General features: G+C 45.8%; 1 protein-coding gene across 24 annotated transcripts in view; it reads left to right on the top strand.

Moving 5' to 3' along the window:
- The window catches only part of SLC41A3 (solute carrier family 41 member 3), a 99,573-nt gene that overhangs the window by 20,167 nt on the left and 66,533 nt on the right, over positions 1-12,873 (top strand). For 10 of the 24 annotated variants that reach the window (XM_015588999.2, XM_025046457.1, XM_015588998.2 and 7 more), the window contains one exon: positions 11,500-11,655. The exons of the other annotated variants lie outside the window; for them this stretch is intronic. In XM_015588999.2, coding sequence (XP_015444485.1) covers positions 11,500-11,655 — 156 coding nt within the window. The remainder of the gene's footprint in view (positions 1-11,499; positions 11,656-12,873) is intronic. 24 annotated transcript variants of the gene reach the window in all.

Raw genomic sequence — 12,873 nt, 5'->3', positions numbered from 1 at the left:
TGTCCTCACAGCCACATCATGTCCAGAGAGATGAGAATGGAACATCTGTTCTGGTTCCTCCTGCTTAAGCATGAGGACACTTCCCTAGGAGCCCCCAACAGAGCGCTCAACTTCTCACTGGCCAGATTTGATGCACGTCCACTTCAAAATCAAGCACTGGCAGAGGGAATGGAATGGCCATACTTGGCTTGGCCTGATTGGGCTAAGCAGAGAAGAGGGTCACCTGCCCTGTGATGTGGGTTCCTTTGTGCAGTTGTGTTCTGTGGAGAAGAATGAAAAGGGGCAGCGGTGCCCCACTGGCTCGGTGCCAGCGTGGCCCCCATCCTACAGCTCCGCCCATTCGGTGCTGGCATTCCTCACTTGTGTTGTCTCCTCCCCTCCCTGTATCTTCCTTCCCACCAACCCCAAGTAGAGAGGCCTCCTGTCATCCTCCCTGATCCCATTTACATAGGTAGTCTTTCATGGAGCCTTTCTTCAGATGCCAGCCTAACATTTCACCTTTATGTGGGACACTGCTTCTACAGCTGATGGGATATTTGCCATCTCCTTTCACCTTGTGTATTGATCTGATGCTCTACATAGTTTGAATGTGAACTGCCTGAGAGTAGAGACTGAAACTTTTTTACTAATTTTTTTTTCCTGGAAAAGGTAAAACATTTATCTGGTTCAGTGTTCAAAAGTGTCACAAGTGTGCACAAGGACAAAGCTCCCCAGTCTACCTAGAGACAACCAGTGGGCTCCAGGTAGTTGTATTTTCTCTTGAAGCTATTTTATGCATGTTCAAGCGAGTTTTTATATCTACTCGTCTGTCTCTGTATGTTTTTTCTCACCCTTTTACCCAAGTGGTGGCATATTCAAATCATTGAACCCTCTGCTTTTTTAACTCTACAATATGTCTTGAAGATTATTCTTTATATATATATTAAGAGTTGCTTCTTTTTTTAAATGATTGTTCAGTATCCTATCATATGGATATACCAGAATTTATTTAACCACTTCCCTCTCATGTGTTTTTAAATTTAACAACTTATTAGTTTGCTTGGGCTGCCATAACAAAGTACCATATACTGTGGGGCTTAAACAACAAAACTTATTTTCTCACAGTTCTGGAAGCTGGAAATCCAAGATGAAGGTGTCAGCAGGCCTGATTCCTTCCAAGATTTCCCTGCTTGGTGTGTAAATGGCTGTCTTCTCCCTGTGTTTTCACATGGTCTTCCCTATGTGTGTGCCTATGTCTAAATTTCCTGTTCTTTTAAAGACACCAGTCATATTGGATTAAGGCTCACCGAAATGACCTTATTCTGATTTAATTACCTCTTTAAGGGCTCTATCACCAAATACAGTTGTATTCTGAGGAATTGAGGGTTAAGACTTCAATTTGAGGGGACACAATTCAGCCAATAAGAGCAGCTTAAAATAGTATCCTAATAAATGCTGCATTGAATAACCTTGACATTTTATACATGAGTAGGATACATTGTTGCAAATAGATTTGCTGGGTCAAAGAGTACATGTATTTGTGACTTTTATAGACATCGCCAGATCACCTACCCTGGGGGTGGGACCAGTCATACTCCTTCTAACACCATACTCATCAAAATAGTCTGTTTTCAGCTTCTTTGATCTTTCACTCTCCGTTAGATGGGAAATTGCCTTTCATTGTACACTGTCTTAGTTTCTGTTGCTGTGTAACAAGATCTCAAAACTGAGCCACATAACAGAGCACTTGCTTATTATCTCATGGTTGCAGTGGGCTGAGATCCAATTTAGCTGGGTTTTCTGCTTCAGGATCTCTCATGAGGCCACAGTTGAGGCGTCAGCCATGGCTGTAGTCATCCTCCCAGCTCACTCACATGATGTGGGCAGGATTCAGCTCCTGGCAGGTTGTTGGACTGAGGGCCTCAGTTCCTCATTGGTTATTGCCCAGAAGCCACCTTCAGTTCTTTCCCCTGTGGACGTCTCCAACGTGGCATTTGCTTCATCATCAATGTGTGGTCTGAGAAGGAAATAGAGTCTGCTAGCGAGACAAAAATCGCTGTATTTAGTAACCTAATTACAGAAGCAACATCTTTGCTTCTTTTGGCTAGAAGCAGGTCGCTAAGCTCAGCCCACGCTTGAGGGAAGGGATAACACAAGAGTGTCAGTACAGGCAGCAAGGATCTTTGGTATTACCGAATTCAAGGAGTTCATTTTGTCTGCATGCGTCAAAGCCAAAAGAGACAGGAGTTTGCAGCAAAGAAAGTAGTGGTTTATTTAAGGAAATGGTGCCAAGCCCAGAGACACAGGTGAGCTACCACTCAAAGACCTGGCTTCCCAATGGCCTCTAGGGGATAGGTTATATAGAGGAAAATTCAGTCATGGTAGCTAAGAGAGTTGGGATCATGGGCTCTACTGATTGGTCAGGGCTAGGGTAAAAGGCAGTTGACCATTGCATCAGGTCCTGATATCAGTCATGGTGTCTTCTGTCTGGTTTCAAGGGGATGCCAGTAGGGTTGTTCTACTTTCATGAGTGTGGAGCTGCAAGATGTTATCTTTAGTTTGACAGAAACACTTGTATCTGTGGTAGGTGGACCTGAGGCTTTGTTCCTAAGACTGATGCTGACCTAAGGGTGTAATGATTAAGGGAGTGGTTGTCCAGTATATGGAAGGATAAGGAAAGAAAAGAAGCAAGTGAGCAGAAGGCCAGTTTCAATCAAGGAGAAAGAGAAGGAAAAAAGTTATCTTAAAGAAGTAAAGATTTACAGTTACATTGAGGCCATGGTCAAGGGCTGCCAGCCATGTGCATTGTAGTGTAATTTGCATCACTTATCATGAGTGAGGGAGGATGAATATCCTTGGATATTTCTATTTATATTCTTTGCCCCTATGGGTATCTTTTTCTTTATTGATACCTAAGTGCTCTTTATATATTAAGGTCATTTATCCCTTGACTTTGCTTTTGGTGGATTTCTTGCTGTGAGATATATATATATCAGATTAATAGTCTTCCTTTAAGGCTCTGAGCCTATGTCCTCCTTAGAAACAGAAGCTGCCTCTTATACAGTTCTCCAGCTGCTACATGCCCACACAAGGCAGCATATATTATGAGGTTAGGGGACATGTTCATATGAAGAAGACAGAATTCCACTCTTTGTCATGAGTCGGCTTCATTGTGTTACGTATATCGGAAAATCAAACTGGCAGTCCTCAGACATCTGTTGGTCTACAGAGTGGTCAAGAACCATGGGCCCCACGTGCGTAGAATAGAGATAAAGAGGAAAGATCACATTTTTTAGTAAAGACATGTAGCAGCCTAGAAAGACAGGGAGGACAAGTAAACTGGCTAAAGGGAAAGGCAAGGAGCTACGGAGTTTTGTGAGGGAAGAGGTTGGAGACTGGGTTGGGCAACCCAGAAGATGAGACTAGCCTTTTGTGATTGCCTTCTCTTTTCCCAATTGGTGAGGGAGGGATCCTGACCCTAGGGTTGTAGGGATGGTTGAAAACACAGGCACCTAACACTGGACAGTTGAGATCAACAGTATATTATCAATCACATGCACTTAGAGCCTGAGAGAGGCCACTGTGTCACTCAGGGCTCAAAGGAGGGTGCACTCGGTAGCAGTGTAAACCTGAAGGGGCTGTAGGAGGTATTGTGTGGTGTTAGAAGTGTAGGGGAGCCTCTGGTTTCTTCAGGAGGGTGTAACTGGCTTGTTCACAGGCTGGCAGGGAACTAGAGCCCGCTACTCAGGGATAAGGAGGCACAGTTCCCATGAAAAGAGTAGGAGGGGCCATGTGGTTAGGCTATTCAGGCCCTGCCTGCTTTTCCCCATATGTCACAATAGTACATATTACTAATTTTAGGCTTTACACCACACTGACCTTTGATGCTTTGACACCAACTTAAACCTCGGTTGTGATTGGAACTTCTCAGGGGCAGATGAACTGCCTCCCTAACAAGTGAAGCATGCTCTTGACCAGGAGGGAATGAGGGCCCTGTGTGAATTTATATGTATTCCCCTTTGTGGCCAATAACTGCAGTTGAGGGACCCGTAGGAGTGGTGGTACAAGGAGTGTGTATCCCCAGGAAGCATGAATCCGCATTAATCAATGCCAGATTTATCAATCCCCTCAGCAGGAGTTTACAGGGTGATCTGATCATAAATTCCTAACTGAGTAGGTTGTGATGGGTAGTCACGCCCCAGGCATATAATTTAGTAAAAGGTTTATCTTTGCCTTAAGCAATCCTTGTCCATTGTTTCTGTGCATCTAGGTTAACACACCTTTGAAATAAGCTGTATCCACCCTCTCGAGGGCATATAATCTTGTTAACTATGCTATAATCTAATCCCCCACCTTGCTTTATCTCACTTCCAGGTAATCTTTCTGTTCCCTCCTTAATTTCTAATGCATAAAAGAAGCTGCAAAACTGTTATTCTCAGGAACATTTGATATCTTGCTTCTTAGCATATGTCATCTTAGCATATGTCTGGACATTTCTTAGGTTAATACTGCTTACTCAGTTGATCTCAAGGGAGCTCCCCATGTAGCCAAGGAGCCTGGGGAAGAGGTAACCTACTCTGACATCTGGCAAGAAACTGAGGACAGAGGAGGCCACCCTCTCCTACAGGTGGGATATGCCAGAGCTCCCAGGTGTTGCTCCTTCCTGTATTAAGGAGGCCTAGGTAGCTGTGTCTCTAAAAGCTCAATGGGCAGCTGGGTACAGAGGGTCTCAGGACGGTCTGTGAGAGTCTCTTTTCAGGAGTGCTCAGTATTCAGCTAGCAGTTGCTCTTCTTTTGTATAGTGCGGGTGAAGAGAGCAAAGAGAGTTCTTGTATCATAAGTTCTTGGCGACTTATCCTATATGGCCCAGAGACTCCAAGATGCCTGGGTGAAGGTTGCAAAAGCCTCTCTCTGCAGTGAAAGTCTCTGAAGGCACTGATAGGAGTGCCTGCTTTTAAGTTGGACAGATTCTGGAGCCTTTTGTTGGCACCGCCCATTCAAGGCAGGCTGCTTTGCGAGTGACAGCATCATTGGGCATAAGTAAAACTTGTAGGTAAAGACTGTGTTACCTCCAGAATCCAAAAAGGACTAAAAGATGTTGGGCTTGTGTTAATGTTGTGGATGCCGAGAGATCAATAGCTGTTTTTTGACAGTGTCAGGATAGAGTTGTCTTCAGTTTACCAAAAAATTTTTGGGAATTTGACGAAGGTGGCAGGCCATGCCCCACATGTAGGGTAATGGCCCATCCTTTTCTTGTGAATTCTTTTGTGAGTATTTGGATGTCCTTAATGAGTGCGTCAAGTGAGTCTTCTTGGAGGAGGATGTTCTCAGTGTAATGTCAGACCTGTGCTCTTGGAGAAGTGCATGAAGTTAAGATCTTGCCTGCAAAGTCTGTGTGGTGGCAGAGCTGGCGAGGTACCCTATGAGAAGCCTGGAAAGGATATACTATGTCCTTTCAGAGTTGAAGGTCAACTGTGGTGGAGAAGCTATCGAAATAGGCACTGAACAAAACATATTAGCCAAATCTGTAGTAGCAAAATATTTACTGGTTACTGATTGGATGGAGTCAGTAATCTCAATAACATTAGATATAAGGAATGGGGGTCTCAGTGGATGGAATTATAGCATTAAGGTTGTGGTCATCTGTGGTGAAACACCCTATATTATTTCCAGGTTTAAGAACAGGCCAAATTGGACTTTTAAAAGAAGAAACGGTGGCGGTAATCATGCCTTCACTAAGTTAGGTCTTGTATGAAAATTTTCAATCCTTGAAGGCCCTGTGTTAGCTTACATTGGGCTGTATTAATTCTTTTAATGGTGTGGGGGAGGGGGATGTCCATGGAATCTTATTTTGTCAAGCCAATTTGTAAGTCGGACTAGATGTCAGAAGTGCTAGAGAGCACCTGCCAAACACAGATGGTACCCAAAGGCACCTCACTCTGGGATATGGTCATTTAATAATAGGTCTTGCCTTGGGGGCTAGGACGATACTGTAGGATGGGTGAAGATTGACAGTCCCCAGGAGAGATGACCCAATATAGAACAAGCTAATGTACCTGCTGGCCAGCAATTAGTGGCTCCATCCCAGGCAGCCTTCACCATGTCAGGCAAAGAGCAGTTAGTGAAAGTTGACAGGTGTCCTAGGTCAGTCCTGTTCATAATGCTAACTGTTGTTTTGATCTCTTCTTTTGTACCTCATTGGTGAGGGAGGGATCCCTGCCCTAGCATTATAGCGATGGCTGAACGTGTACTCACAGGCAAGGGAGAAGGACATTGCCTACCATGCAGTACCACACAGGAGCTGTACTGGGGAGCAGAGCAAATTGCCAGGGGCTGTGGGAGGCAGGCCCTGTGGTAACAATAGGTTGAAGTATGTGCTGGTTACTGTGGGAGGTGAGATAGTATTGTTTGAATAATTCCATTGGCTGGCAGGAACTAAAATCCACTACTCAAAGATAATCATGAAGCTACCAAGTACTCCTGATAAGGAGGTTGCTTAGCTAGGGGACCTTATCTACTGTTGCAGCAAGAGGAGGGGAAGTTGCAGTTAGGCCATGGTTTTACCAGATGTCAAGGCAGCAAATCATAATATAATTTTAGGTTTTATACACCATTCAACCTGTAGAAGGTTGACTGGGTTTCTTTTTCTCTTTATTTCTGTGATTCTTTTTATTTGTTCATTCATTCACTCATTCATGCAACACGTGTATGTGTGCCATGGCACTACCCTGGATGTTGTGGTGGACACGACCACCAGTCCCTGCTCTCATGGCTGTCACAGTCAAGTGGAGAGAGACAGATAGCAGATGCATAAGTCAATGTTAGGTAGCAGAAAAGGCTATGAAGACAATAAAGCTGGGTGATATGCCTCAGCCTTGGAGAGGGAGGCCAGAGAAGGCCTCTCTGAGGAGGAGACACTGGAGTGAGGCCTGAGTAACATTGGAGGAGCTGCTTGGAGAAACTGCATGAGAGTAGGCTGGTGAGGGGGTGGAAGCGAGTACTCAGTTCATTTTTACTTATGGGTGGGTTCTACTAGTCAAATCAGAAGCAGAAAATAAAGAACCATTCCTGTTATTAAAAATGTAATTGGCTCAATTTCTGAGAACTTAATAGGGTGGGGAAGAATTCAGGCATTTAAGAATGACCATTTGGCTCTGAACTAGTCCAGGCTCAAGGTGACCCATGAAAAGAATAGTAGGCCGTTTTGAAGGTGTGCTTCTGGGAAAATAAGCAGTTCCCACTGAAGAATCAGAAGTGAAAGCTAGGAATGGCGATGCGCATTCTAGAGCCCTCTGCCCACTCTCAGAGGACCCACCTAACTGTTCTACAATGACACACATCCTAAAAATCGAAGGAGTTGGAATAGATGAATGGTTCTGATGTCGCAAGCCTGGGGCTCTGATTCACCGATCTGCACTGGGGCCGGGGCTGCACATTCAGGAGCTCCCAGGTAGTTCTGATGGATAGTGAACTGAAAACCACTGATGTAGTCCCACCCCTCAAGTTATGGGGCTGTGGGTGGGTTAGAGGCCAACAGAAGGGCAGGGAATTGTTACAGGCCACCCAAGAAACCACCGATACTTGACCCAGATTTCAACTGCTGCCTGGTGCAGCCCTAGAATCTAGTTTAAGCTCTTCGAGTTTTTCCACTGTGCTACTGAATGGTTTTTAAAATTACATTCTTGATTTTCTAGATTATGACCCAATAAACCGTGTTGACATATTTTGTTCTCAAGTTGCACGGGGAAGTAATTTTTCTCACATGATATCTTTTATTTATTTTTGATGACAGTTTATGTTTTGATGGTTGTAAAAGCAAATAACCACAAGAGAATGTACAGAAAGTTATAAAATAAAGGTCACTTGTAATTCTGCCACTCAAAGGTAACCACTGTTAGGATTTTGTATATATCCTTCTGAACTTTTTACTGCTTGTATGTGTGTGCGTGTGAGTGTGTGTCTTTATCTTAATTTCTCATTTGATTTTTTTAAACAAAAATGAGAAACATTTTTATAATTTATAACTTAATCAGGAATCTATGAAATTATGCAAATGATTGTCTATTTCCATGTCTTCTGTACTAATGAAAATGGTTCAGGGTTCTACTGTGTGCAATTATAGATTGTATTATGATGTATGATCACATTCAAAACTATAAAGAAATCACAGGAATTGCCAAAAGTAGAAGAAAGTGATCACTTGTTGGGATTTCTCCCGCTGTGTGTCTTGGAAGTGGTATGGTTAGTGTCTCACTCAGGCCACTGAGAGGGGTTCTGTTTTAAACTAGTTAGGTCTTTGAAACCAGTTAACTTTTGCAACTCTTTTCTCAGAAATACATCATTTGTCTCAGCCTCCGACTGGTTCAGACTCTTGTTTGAACCAGTGGACCTAAACCACAGGTGGCAGGCAGCAACAGACAGGGGAAGGGGCGGAGAGTGGACAGCAGAAAGGGCAGTGGAGGCAGCCTGCCCTGGGAGTCAGGAGTCATAGTCCTGCCTTTGATGCTGACTTGGGGTATGATCTTGGGCAAACCTTTCAGGGCCTGTAGAAGGCAATCCTTGCTGGTGAACATCCTGGAGATATTTTGAGAGTCTGGTGATTGAACATGATATAATTCATTGTGAAAGGGTATTGAGAAGCTACACGAATAGAACTGAAAATCTGTCATTTCATTCATTTGTTCATTTATTTGCTGGTCATTGTGTTCTTGTGTGTAGTTAACTCTGCTCTATGCTCTCCTCATTCTTTGGCTTTCCTTCTAAGCATTTCTCACAGATCATTATTACATTCTCATTTTTATGATTATCTACTACACTGGAAAGCTCTAAGATATGTCTGTTCCACTAACATATGCACCACAGCACTTAGACCAGAGTCTGGCAAATATTAGGCCTTAAGTACTAATTTATGGAGTAAATGAATAAATAATTTCTCTTCTGTAGCAGTGAATCTACCAGACTCCATTCTCAAGAGGAGCACAGTCCAGGAAGGGAGGAGAGTACATGCATGTGCGATTCATGCTAGCGTTAGGTAGAAGTGAACTTGCTTTCAGAGAGGTTCAGAAAAAGTACTTTGGAAATTCTGGGGAAGGAGATGGCCAGGAAGCTGGGGAGGCCTCAAAGACAAAGAGGTGCCTCAGTTGGCCATGAAGCCATGCAGGAGTTTGGCCTGGGCCATAAGTGGAGTCTGCAGAAGGAACAGTGTGAGCACAGCCATGGCTCATGGGAGGGTCTGCAGGAAGTTCCTTCTGTGATGTGCAGTATATGACCAGGGACTAGAAAGAGCAGAGGGCCAAATGGATGCCTTTTTTTCCCTCAAATTATGAAAGGCCTCGAATGCCTGGCCACAAAATCTTGACTTTCTCAAGTAATGACTTGACATTACTGATGACATTTGGACAAGCAAGTGACTTTGAGATGTATCGTGGGATGTTAGTGTGAAGAGCTTGTGTTACTATTGGTGGGCAGACTTGTTAGGAGGAAGTAAGGGCCATGATGAAGGATGTGGAATTGAGGTGGTCAGGGGAGGAGCAGTCAGAGTGAAGTTTGGGTTTCTGGCAGAACCATTCATTGAGGCTAGAAGCTTGGGGATAGAGGTTTAGAAGAAATGATCACAAAAGACTGAGTTTGAGGTACTTGTCCTTCTCCTCAATGGGGTAAACATAGTTTAATAGCTCAAGGTAGAGATCTGGGCTGGGGAGAGAGGTCTGGGAGTTGTTGATTTATCTGAGATGAGTAAAGTCAAGGGTGGGGATGAGGTTCCCCAAATGTCCCAGATATCTAGTGCTATGCAACAAATCACACCAATATTTCATGGCTTATTTAAAGCCAGTCATTCAGTTTGATCACGAATCTGCAAGGGTTTGGGTAGGTCTCACAGAGAATGACCGTCTGCTCAATGCTGCATCCTCAAGGGATGGCTTGCTAGGTAGGCACTGTACCCAGCCCAAGACAATTCACATGACATGAGGGTTGCTGCTGGCTGTCGACTGGCACCTCAGCTGGGGCTCTTGGCTGGAACCTCTACGTGTGGCCTCTCCATGTGTCTGCTTGGGCATCCACACAGCATGGTGGTAGGGTATCCAAGCATGAACATCTCAAGAGATGAGAAATGGAAGCTGTCAGTTTCTCAAGATTTGGGTCCAGAACCAGACTGACAGTATCCCTTCCACTGTGTTCTGCTGGTCCAGCAGATTGAAGGAGAAGAGACAGAACTCCAACTCTCAGTGCTGAAGAAGTTTAGCACTTCTTATATCTGGATTCTGGGAGGGGCTTAAAAATATCTATTGAGTGAATGAGTAAATGAACAGAAAGATATAGTGAGAGGAATATCTGGGGCTTGAGGGAAACAGCTATTTGAGACATTGGCTGAAGTTAGCAAAGAAAGGGGATACACTTGGGGAGGTCAGTAAAATCTAGACTGGTTAGGGCTATGAACTTCAGGCTAAGGGGATGGGACTTGAGCATGGGATAGACAGGAGAACCCACTAAGTGCCCAAGGGGCCATGGAACGGGAGCAGAGGTGAGGCCTAGACCTGGGCCTGATCTAGGTGAGGTCCCCTGGGGTCCGCAGCTTTGGGCTTCTGCTGGCCTCGATCCCTGCTCCAATCTGCCCTCAGGCCTGGACATTCTGTCCCTGGCACCTGTGGAATGCACAGTGGGCACACCCAACAATAGAATCCTTGGGAGTTAGAGGCAGCACCCTAGCCCCTTTTCCTCTGGGCCAGGTTGGTCTTACCTTTGTAGCAGATGAGAGTATGGCCCCTTTTGAAGCACATTTACTAATCTCCTGGGTCCTTGAAAAGACAAGGCTGTATTTCCTCTGTGAACACAGCTTCTTCGTGTGGCCATGAGCCCCTGGACATCGAAGTTGAGGTAACCCTAGGACGTGGCTTCTTTCTTGGGGACCTGCAGACCCTCAGAAGGCTGTAGACCCGGTCTAAGGAGTGGGTCCTTCATGCTGAGATTTCTCCAGGCCCTTATCTGCCAAGAGTAGAGGCCGCCCAGGGCACGCATGCAGAGGTGGGCAGGCCTCTGTGTGGCCCTCACCAAGGCCAGGTCTCACGTGGCTCTGTTTATCTGGGTTCGGCCCACGCCAGCATGGGCCGGAGGGCTGAATGCTGTCAAGGTCGTGCCGAGAGACAGTGATCCTCCTTGTGGCAGCTGGCCGAGGGAGGTCCTGGCTGACGTAGCAGCCACTCTCTGAAGAAAACCTGATCTCCAGAGAGCTGATGAACAGCAGGAGCTGGCCAAGACCCTGAATGAGGCTCTGAGTTACACCAGCCTTTTCTCCTCACTTATTTGCTCTGGTCCTCTGCTGAGGAGCAGTTAGGGAACCCTCCCTAGGTGCAGGGCACCTGGCCACTCTACCTTTACGGATTTTTTAGGAAACGTATCCTGGTGAGGGTGAGGCGGACAAAGGACGGAGGGCTCCCTGGGCCTGGACATCTTGCTCCTGGGAATGTGGTCGACGGCCTGACCATGGTGGTCACCCAGCTGAATCTGGAGTTTCGCTTTCAGGGCAAGAAGCTTCGAGGCTTCAGTTGTGAGCTCACTCGGTCCCCCTATGGAGTCTTCCCTGAGACCGTCTTCACCATCACGTGCCAGATCATGGTACCCCTTCTGCTGTCGGGCCTGGGCATGATGACTGCTGGCCTGGTGATGGACACCATCCGAGTGCGTACTGGGGGTCTGAGAGGCAGCGTGGGGCCCCGGGTTAGGCATCGCAGATAAGACAGGCTGGGGGTTGCAAGAGGCCGCTGAGTGGGACTGCAGCCCTGAGTCCAGCCTCAATGCCTGGGAGTCCCAGTATCAATGGTGCTGGCAGAAGGATCCTTCAGGAACCTCTGCATCTGAGATTTACAGAAGCTTCTGATGACCCTCTCTGAAAATAAGCCCTCATGAGCTACATTAGCCCCAGGAGCTCAAACCATTTTCCTTCTAGGAAATGCAGGCTCATTAGGCAGGGCCTGAGGGGTTCAAATCCTGGCTCTGCTGTTTGCTCACTATTGTTAGTATCCTACTGCTTCAGCTTCCCCATCTGCCATGGGGCTAATAAACACACTCACCTTGCAGAATTGTGAGGATGGATGACTGAGTGCACCTTGTGTTGTGGCCCAAGGGTGATGGGCATTACAACTTCCAGCCTCCAGAATCTCCATGGGGATTTTCCATGAGAGGATAAGGGCCAGAGCCTGGGCTGGGGGTCCAGGGCAGCGAGCGGCTATGGTGTTCTTCATAGGGTAGAGGCATTTGCTGGGAGGCCCTTGAGTTGTCACACACTCTGGCGTTCACTTCTCCTGGTGTGTTTATGCCCTGGGGTTGGCTAAGGTAATGCTGTTTTAATCACTGAGGGTTTGCTCTGTCTACTTAAACATTTCTTACAGATTTAGTGTGTTATTTTAGATAAATTAGAAAATGTACATAAGTGAAGGGGGCTGGGCACCCATAATCTCTGTCAACATTGTGCCATGTATCTATCAAGAACAGAAAAACACATAAATATGTGGGATTATAGTACATGATGTGCTTTTTAACATGTAAAATTAAATTTAAATTTAGTTTTTTAACCCATGGGGACATCCCAGATAACACTGTACCTTCCTCAGTACACACAGCATCTTTTTATTAATGCCCATCCAGCATTTCCCAGTACGCCCGTCTGAATTGGAGAGGGGTCATCAACACCCACCCTGGCCCACTGGTCTCTGAATGAGGCTTGTGATGCCTCCCATCACAAGAGACCCCTGCTTGTGATGGGAGGCATCCCATCGCAAGCCTCTGCTTGCATATCTCAGTGGATGGGACACTCACCCCTCCTCGGTCTGGAGAAGCATACTGGCCAGCTCGCTATTAGAAAACTTGTGTTCATCTGGGCTTGAGACCTAGATACCC

Source organism: Pteropus alecto, unplaced genomic scaffold, assembly GCF_000325575.1.
Source record: "Pteropus alecto unplaced genomic scaffold, ASM32557v1 scaffold124, whole genome shotgun sequence".
Taxonomy (NCBI): Eukaryota; Metazoa; Chordata; class Mammalia; order Chiroptera; family Pteropodidae; genus Pteropus; species Pteropus alecto.
The sequence above is the reverse complement of the archived record's forward strand: the minus strand, read 5'-3'. Positions and strand labels throughout refer to the sequence as shown.